Source organism: Thamnophis sirtalis, unplaced genomic scaffold (genome assembly GCF_051295495.1).
Source record: "Thamnophis sirtalis isolate CommonGarterSnake01/CBP01778 unplaced genomic scaffold, rThaSir2_p1.2 scaffold_1, whole genome shotgun sequence".
Classification (NCBI taxonomy): Eukaryota; Metazoa; Chordata; class Lepidosauria; order Squamata; family Natricidae; genus Thamnophis; species Thamnophis sirtalis.
The window spans coordinates 148,650,544-148,659,552 of NW_028261381.1; the positions used below are offsets into that span (position 1 = coordinate 148,650,544).

The following is a 9,009-nucleotide window of genomic DNA, read 5'->3' on the forward strand; positions in this document are numbered from 1 at the left end:
TAATAGAAGAAATACAGAGAAGCAGAGATAGCTCTGCCTTCAAAAGAATAATGTTGCTTCTCAGTGGATCTGATTGCAAACGGTAACAGAGAAGGGTTGGACCCTGCTTCCCCCATTCCCCTTAGCCCAAACCCAGATTGGCTTCACCTACTACTTAGCTCAGTAAGGCCTAGAACAGTGTGTGACTATTTTGGAGTGCCCACTTTTTCAGTGCTTCACTCTGAAGACTCCCCAGAGAAGGTTAAGAAGATAGTCAGCTTAAGTGAAAAATCATCCTTTGTTTACTTCAAAATAGTGAGTTAGGACACAGAACTTTAGTTTCAGTTTACCGTGTTTCCTTGAAAATAAGACAGGGTCTTATTTTCTTTTTATCCCCAAAATAAGCGCTTGGCCTTATTTTTAGGTAAGTCTTATTATTTTTGAGGTGCAGGAGGCGGCGAGCGTGTTCACCTCATGACTGCTGCTGTGTTGCAATATTTTGGGGGAGGGCTTATTTTAGCACATGCACTCAAAAGCCTGATTAGGCTTATCATCATTATTATTATGCTTCTTGACCTTAGTGATTTTTAAGTTGTGGGGACTTCAATTTCCAGACTTCCTCAGCAAGCAAATCTTATTTGTGTTGTTTATCAGAACTAACACAACTTGTTTCAGCCTCAGTCTCTCAAAATAGCCGAATGACAGTGCCATTAATAATCCTCATTTTTTTCTTGGTGAAAGAGCCGATTAATTTTGATTAGATTACCTGGCTCTTTTTTTTTTTTCTTTTCAAACTCTTCTACCTAGTTCTTCCATGTAAGTTGTTTACTTTGTGATGGCAATGAAAGACTGCTCAGTGGTTGTGTTAATACATTGACCTGGCACTGGAAAATTTATTGAAAAGGTTGAGTCATTACGTGGAATTGGCTTAATGACTATTGACTTTACCATCAGTGAATGTAAGAAATAGCACAAGCTGGCTTTTGGCTTATTTTGCTTTTTGAAAGAAACTTTTCCATTAACCCAATTTTTGTCTGCTCAGAAACTGAGAAAAACATTGTTTCAGACTGGTAACTGACCAGCAGCAGACCTTCTTCTACCAACAAGCTACATTAGCCAGAATGATAATTTGCATTTTAAATGCTTTTCTTCCACTTACTTTACTGGGTAAATAGCAATTAGATCCAGGGTTTCCAGTGGGTCCATAATGTATCTGAGCTTCATCTAATTTTCCTGCTTATTCACCTCCAAATCAAGTCTTGCTTTATCCAGTCATTGGTTTTCAAATTTGAAACTACACACCCAGTGATTTATAGAAAATGAAAAGTTTTCCCATCAGCCCTCTATGTGCTATTCCAAATCAGCTCCCTGCTTGCCTATCCTTGTGATATTCTTCATTTTAAGGACTGAACTGGTCACATTCTGGATCGATTCTGTCTTCTCTGAAACCAGAACCAGATAATGTGAGGGCTTGGGGGAGGTCTGTTTTTATTTTGGCTTTGATCTTGCTTCCCCCTGCCTCCCAGCTCTGCGATACAAGCAGATTCTTCCTCAATATCTGTTGCAATCTAAGTACACTAAAATAGAATAGAATAGAATTCTTTATTGGCCAAGTGTGATTGGGCACACAAGGAATTTGTCTTTAGTGCATATGCTGTCAGTGTACATAAAAAAAATAAGGTACAACACTTAACGATAGTCATAGGGTACAAATAAGCAATCAGGAAACAATCAATATCAATATAAATCGTAAGGATATAAGCGACAAAGCTACAGTCATGAAGTCATAAGTGGGAGGAGATGGGTGATAGGAATGATGAGAAGACTAATAGTAATAATAATGAAGCCTTAGTGAATAGTTTGACAGGGGTGAAGGAATTATTTGTTTAGCAGAGTGATGGTGTTTGGGAAAAAATTGTTCTTGTGTCTAGTTGTCTTGATGTTCAGTGCTCTATTTGTTTTGGGGGCAGGAGTTGAAACAATTTATGTCCAGGATCTGAGGGGTCTGTAAATATTTTCACAGCCCGCTTTTTGACTCATGCAGTGTACAGGTCCTCAATGGAAGGCAGGTTGCCAGTAATTGTTTTTTCTGCAGTTCTGATTATCCTTTAAAGTCTGTGGCTGTCTTGTTGGGTTGCAGAGCCAAATTAGACAGTTATAGAGGTGTAGATGGCAGACTCAATAATTTCTCTGTAGAACTGAATCAGCAGCTCCTTGGGCAGTTTGAGTTTCCTGAGTTGGGGCAGAAAAAACATTCTTTGATGTGCTTTTTTGACGATGTTTTTGATGCTAGGTGTCCATTTTAGGTCTTGAGATATGATAGAACCTAGAAATTTGAAGGTCTCGACTGTTGATAGTGTGTTGTCTAGTATTGTAAGAGGTGGTAGTATGGGAGGGTTTCTCCTAAAGTCTAGAAAAGGAGTAGAGGCAAACTGATTGAACTTCAGGGTTGTGGCCAGGAGGTTAGGTAAGACTGTCACTGTGAGTTTGTCTTCTTTAAGATGAGAGTTGGGTTTGTTCTCAGCTGCCGTTAATTTCTGTATTTTCTTATCATGTATGTTTGGTTGGGATTATATATTAAGTGTGCTGCCCAGAGCCACAATTTTGAGAACACCAGAAACTCCTGCTTGAATTCTGTTTTTGAACTTTTATATTGGCCACCCAGAAAAAGGATAATTGAATCATAGTCTTTCTTGCCCACTTTTAGTTTTTCAAGTCAGCTAGAAGTTAGCTTCAAAATAATTCATGAGATAAAATTGTTTGTGATGGATATTACTGTCTTCTCCCCAGAAGGAGTTTTCAATGCTATAGAAGGTGAAACCTGCAGTAAAATTCCTGCGAGTGCCCTAATAATTTTTTTTAGAAGACCAATGATAGTCTAATCTTTAATAATATTTACTGTGTTCCTGAATGCACTCGTGAAGTATTTCAACAATTTCAACTTTATGTTTTCTGATTTAGTTTTTAAAGTTTTAATATTAATGTTTACTTTTTATTAATTTTAATATTCTAAATCCATTTTTGTTTTGCATTACTGGCAAGATCTCACAGGTTTCTCCTTTGCTGGTATTATTCAAGTGAAGTGGTCCTCTATTGAGGATGCCATTGTAGAATTCCTGCTTTGAGCAAGGAATTGGCCTAGATCAGGGGTGTCAAACTGGCAGCCCATGGGCCGGATGTGTCATGCGCAGGCCAAGCCCACCCTAGCTCTGTGAAGGGGGAAAACGTCACAAAACATCACATGACAGTTTGACACCCATGGGCTAGCTGGTCAAAAAAAAAAACATTTCCAATCCCTATATTCTGTTATGCAACATTGTGTGAATTATTTAAAAATCTTGTAGCTCTTGTCTTAGAGCACCTCTGTATTTTAAATCTCAGCACTTCTTTCTGATCACAATGTTTTCTTTACAGTAACAAAGGGATGGAGCATCTTCTTAGTATGAAGTGCAAGAATGTAGTACCAGTCTACGATTTGTTGCTGGAGATGCTCAATGCTCACACTGTCCGCAGTCACAAGAAAACACCTGTCTCCAATCTTGAGAATAGCCCATTGGAATCAACAGAGACCACAAATGGAGTCCAGCAGTGATTCCAAAGAAGTCCAAATCCAGGAAATACCCAAAGGAAAAACAAAAGAATGAAAGAAATATCCAGATCAAAACTTTGGATATTTGCTGTTAAGAAAACTACAGCATCTTTACAATTTTTACTGGACCATTTGTTAATCTTTTTCAGACTGAATGTTGTCTGTCAACTTAGACAGTTTTAGAAAAGCCCCATGTGGTTGGAACTGAACCACCAGCTGATGATTTGTGGTTTTATCAAACGTTGCATTTCTGGAGTGCCTTCTATCATAGAGGAGACTGTCTAACTGCCAAAACAGCCTTAAGCTTCATGGTATCCTAGGTAGATGCCAATATAAGCTTCTTTTCTTTTCTTTTCTTTTTTTTAAAAGGAGAGCTGGATAACTCAAAAAACCCAAGATCTCACAATGAATATCTGTCAGGGCAGAAAGAGAGGCAACTTCTGATAAGAAACTGAATAGTTTGATATGACACTGTTCATCGAGGCATCAAGCTGCACATTAGAGCAAACAGGAAAAACTGCTTGCATTAAAAATGCATGGCGTTCAGCTTGTTAATTGCAACGGACATTTAATATGTTTTCCCATTGTGCAAATGTACTTTAGATACGTTAGCCAAGGGGAATAATGAAAAGGTCTTCATATTTAATTGCAAAGCCTTGGTTTGGAGAGCTTGTTTCTAGATTCATTCTGATGAAATGAACTGGAAGCGTTTTAAAGCCCCAGTTGGTCTTGACTGCTTTCGAAGCGTTTGCCATGCATTTGAGTTCTATGTTGAAGTACCTGTGGCTTTATTTCCTCTTAGAAATGTGTACAATATACTGCTATTGTTGTGAAGGAATTATTGCAATGAATATTCAGCATTTGTGAATAGTGATGTAATATTTGAAGTACTGAAGATCAAAAATAATTATGGTTATTTTATATGAGATTGAGGTGTTTACAGACAAACCTGGAAGTACAAAATAGGAAATGGGGGACCAAATAGAATGTGTCTGATCAACCACCTTATGCATGTCCATGTGCCAACCCATCAGCCCTGTCAATCACATTCATGTATCCCTACCAGCTTCTCATTGTAGGAAGCAGCTCTACACAAATATATAAAACCTAGTCAGAGCTGGTGGCATCATTAAGGACAGTGAAGGAATTGTGTGTGCATTATTGTTCTGTGTGAATATCTAAATGCATACATTATTCTAAACCTTGCAGAATGATCTGCGTCATATGTTTTATATGCAAGCATCTGGGATAAAGAAGTTAGCCTAGGAAACACCCTTAAAGAGGCAAGGTTTAGTATCCCTGAACCAGACCAGGAAACCGTGAACTGTGCCTGACTGCACTGCCCTTCATGTTGGGGTCTCTTTAAGAACTGTCCAGAAACTTCAACTGATACAAAACAGGGCAACCAAGATCAGTAACAGTAAGCCACAACATAAAATATTGAAACACACATTTTGCCTTTAGGTAGCTACATTCATTTAAGGCAACTATTTACATCATGACATCTTTACATGGATCATGTCCCTTGACCTCTCATTGGTAGATGTTCATAACTACTACTACTACTACTAAGCTACTAAGTTAGGCACGATATTGAGAAGACCTTACACCCCTGCTTATTGTCAGTTCTATTTGGGGTACTATTAATTGTTTCTTTTTAGTTTTAAAGTCTTAAACGTCTTTGGATATAAGATACGGTGGTGCAGTGGTTAGAATGCAGTACTGCAGGCTGCTTCTGCTGATCACCAGCTGCCAGCAGTTTGGCAGATTGAATCTCACCAGGCTCAAGGTTGGCTCAACCTTCTATCCTTCCGAGGTGGGTAAAATGAGGACCCAGATTGTTGGGGGCAATTGGCTGACTCTGTAAACCGCTTAGAGGGGGCTGTAAAAGCGCTATAAAGTGGTATATAAGTCTAAGTGCTATTGCTATCAAACATCTCAGTTTCATCCTGACTGGCCATGAAAATCTATTCATTCATTCTTTCTACATATAATATATTCTAAGGCGGTTTGTAAAATATAGGCAACATCTAAAATATCCACATTATATTTTATACTTAAACAACCATTAGTACTGAGAATAATTAAAAAACAATCATGATGAATCCTTTAAATTAATTATAGTCAGTCATATTAAAATTCAGCAGGTGACACCCTCTTAAAGATGCCCCTCCATTCCAAGGTTGGATACATGAGAAAAGGCTTCCTTGCTGTTTCTCCCAACCGTTGGAATGCTGTCTCATGTTCGACTTCTTCCTCCTTCAGCTTTTAGGAAAGGAATCCAGACCTTTCTCTGTAATCAGACCTGTTTTGTCTGAAACAGTCAATAATTAGTTCAAATGGTTTAAATCACATTTTAATTGTTTATGTTACTTTTTGACTGTTCATTTGAGAACCCTCTGCTTCAGAGAGAGAAAAATTAACAACTATCCATTAATAGGAAAGTCATGGAAAAGCTGCCTGATTTCAATTGGACAACACTGATTAGAAGTTTTCTTTTTTCTTTTGGTGGGGAATATCCATTGATAAGGCATTTCCCCCCCCCCTTAATTCTTCATTCCCAACAGGAATCTGTGTGGCCACAGCTGCCAGGAACCACTGGGATTTGATAAAGGTTCTGCAGATAGTCCATGTGTAAGGCATGATATACAAGTAATTACAACAATCGTATGAGACTGCCAAATCTTGGAGTTTTAAGCAAATAAATATTTAAAATTATGAATAATAAGAATTAATTGGGAGGGGGGTGTCTTAGGGACACTTGAGAAGATTGTGGATGCTGCTTGAAGCTGCCATGTTGCTGATCTTGGGCTTATTCAATGGTTCTTTAACAGCTTTTGATTTCAATGTAGCTTTTTATTTATTTATTATGGGGAGTTGTTTGTGAGACAGTGTTGACTTCTGGTGGCTGCCAGGACAAGTCACTGCAGCTTTTTGGCAAAGTTTTTCAGAAGTGGTTTACTGCTTCTTGCTAGGGCTGAGAGTGACTGGTCACCTGGCTTTGTGCCTAAGCCAAGACTACAACTCACAATCTCCTAGTTTCTAGCCTGGTGACTTAACCACAGCATCTGATTCTCACTGATCATGCTAGTGATTAGCATGAAAAATAAAAGCTGAGAACAACCAATCTATGGAAACATCAAATTCAGTTCTATGCATATAAAATAATGTAGATATGCTCAGCTGCCTGGTGCGATTTGACCAGGGGTGGGTTTCAGGCGGTTCGCAGCGGTCCCCGCGAACCGGTTGGTCAGTGAACCCGGAAGTAAGTAACTTCCGGGAACGCCGAAGGGTCCACCCGCCCGCCCACGTTTCTTACCCAGTTTTGACTAGTTCTGCACTTCCACACATGCGCAGGACGCATACAGCGCCTGCACGATCCTCCAGGAACAGCTGGAGCATCGCACAGACGCTAGTACGCATGAGTGCACTGCACGCATGCACGAGGATGCCGCCGGCCCCGTTCCAACTGAACCGGTTGGAACGGGGCGAGAAACCCACCCCTGGATTTGACGCATCAACAGACTTTTGCACTTTCATTTTGAACAAGTACCTTCACTCTGCTCTTTTCTGTATGAAACAAAGCATAGAGTTGAAATCTAGAGTAGGACAATGGAAGTTCTCAGGATTCCAGTGTTCAATCACTTCAGATTTGGTTCAGAGCATTTCTCCCATCTCTTCAGCTGGCATAGCAGGGAGGTTGGGACTAAAATAGGAATTTTTTTTTTTGCTCTAGAAAAGTGTTTCTCAACCTTGGCAACTTTATGATGTATGGATCTCAACTCCCAGAGTAGCCCCTATGCTGTCTGAAGAATTCTGGAAGTAGAAGTCCATACATCTTAAAGCTACCAAATTTTAGAAACACTGCTCTAGAAAACCTAAAGTAGGGAATAGGTGTTTTGGATGAAACTTTTCTGTGCACTTATGGAAACAATAACAAAATTCAGTGTTTGGGGTTTATACAGTGCAGCAGAAAGTACAACATCATAGTTTCCCCAATGTTTGATAAATGCATTTTTTTTCCTGAATTAAACTTCATACATCTTTCACTACAGCACCCAGCTGCACATGTGATAACATCAGCTACATATAGGAATGGCAGAATTTAAGAACAGAGTTTTGGATTGTTTTTCTGGCTCTCGAGTGGGGGTGAGCTTGGCCATTCAGTTTGATTCCCCAGTGGTCTCTGTTTCCTACTTCCATATTTATCTTGAGAAAAAAAAAACATAAAAACCAACTAGAGTAAAAGAAGTATAGGAGAACCCACAACCAGCCTTGCAAAATAGAGTTCTTTGTCCATTGAGGCTGATTCCATAACAAATCTGTCGATCTGCAAAGGTGGCATCAGACTCCTTTGAAGTTTTTGCAACAGTGAAACATGGCTACATTTCTGGATTATTCTAGCTAAGCCTCTTTTTTCTCTGTACAAAGTACTTTACTGGATTTTTTTTTTTTTTTGCTATATGTTTTCATCGCCCTAAAGAAACATTTCTTTGTTCCCTTATTAAAGGAAACAGTTTAATTTTCACCTGAAAAGCTTGAGCTTTGCTCCTTACTTTCATGAAAAGGAGTTGTTCTATACCTTCAATTGTGTCATTCTTATAGATCTTCACTTAGGGCAGAGGTGGTATTCAGCAGGTTCTGACCAGTTCTGAAGAACTGGTAGCAGAAATTCTGAGTTTGGAGAATCGGTAAATACCACCCCTGACTGGCCCCACCCCCATCTATTATCTGCCTCCCGAGTCCCAGCTGATCGGGAGGGAATGGGGATTTTGCAGTAACCTTCCCCTGCTATGCCCACCAAGTCATGACATGCCCACCAAACCACACCAAAGAACCGATAGTAATTTTTTTTGAATCCCACCACTGGACCAGGGCTGTTAAACTCCCAGCCTGCAGACCAGATGCGTCACATGCTGGCCACACCCATGTCCAGTTTAGTGAAGGGGGAAAAGTCCTAATACATCTTGTGATGCTGCCATGACGATGTGAGTTTGACACCCCTGACTTAGACCAAATAGATGGGTTAATTAAGAAACACTGAATGTGAGCAATTCAAAATTTTTGAAGCTGCTGAAGTTAGAATTATTTTTAGAATGTTGTTATACAGCTCACAGTTCAAAGCAACATCACAACAAGAATATGTACTTTTGGAAAATTATAGCCCAAAATGTATTTATTAAACTCTCAAAATGCATTTTTTTTTCCTAGGGGGAACTTGTTTTCAAAAAGTATGGATGCTAGGCAAATATGTATAAATATGTGTTCCTTAAAGAAAAAAGGATCCAAATAATGTGTAACTCTTCCACTTAATTAAGAATGGAACAAAAGAAAAGTTGCAACCAGAAAAAAAATTGACAGAATAATTATGTGAGGGAGATGGGCAGTTTGATTGATTTTTTTTTTCTAGCTTTACCATGTGATAAACAGTTAAGTAAAAT

At 39.1% G+C, this 9,009-nt stretch overlaps 1 protein-coding gene across 1 annotated transcript in view; it reads left to right on the top strand.

Moving 5' to 3' along the window:
• ESR2 (estrogen receptor 2) overlaps window positions 1–4,983 on the top strand; it is a 69,711-nt gene extending 64,728 nt beyond the window's left edge. The window contains exon 10 of the mRNA XM_087727370.1: window positions 3,394–4,983. Within this exon, the coding sequence (XP_087583496.1) occupies window positions 3,394–3,571 (178 nt within the window). The 3' untranslated portion in view covers window positions 3,572–4,983. The remainder of the gene's footprint in view (window positions 1–3,393) is intronic.
• The last annotated feature ends 4,026 nt before the right edge of the window (window positions 4,984–9,009 follow it).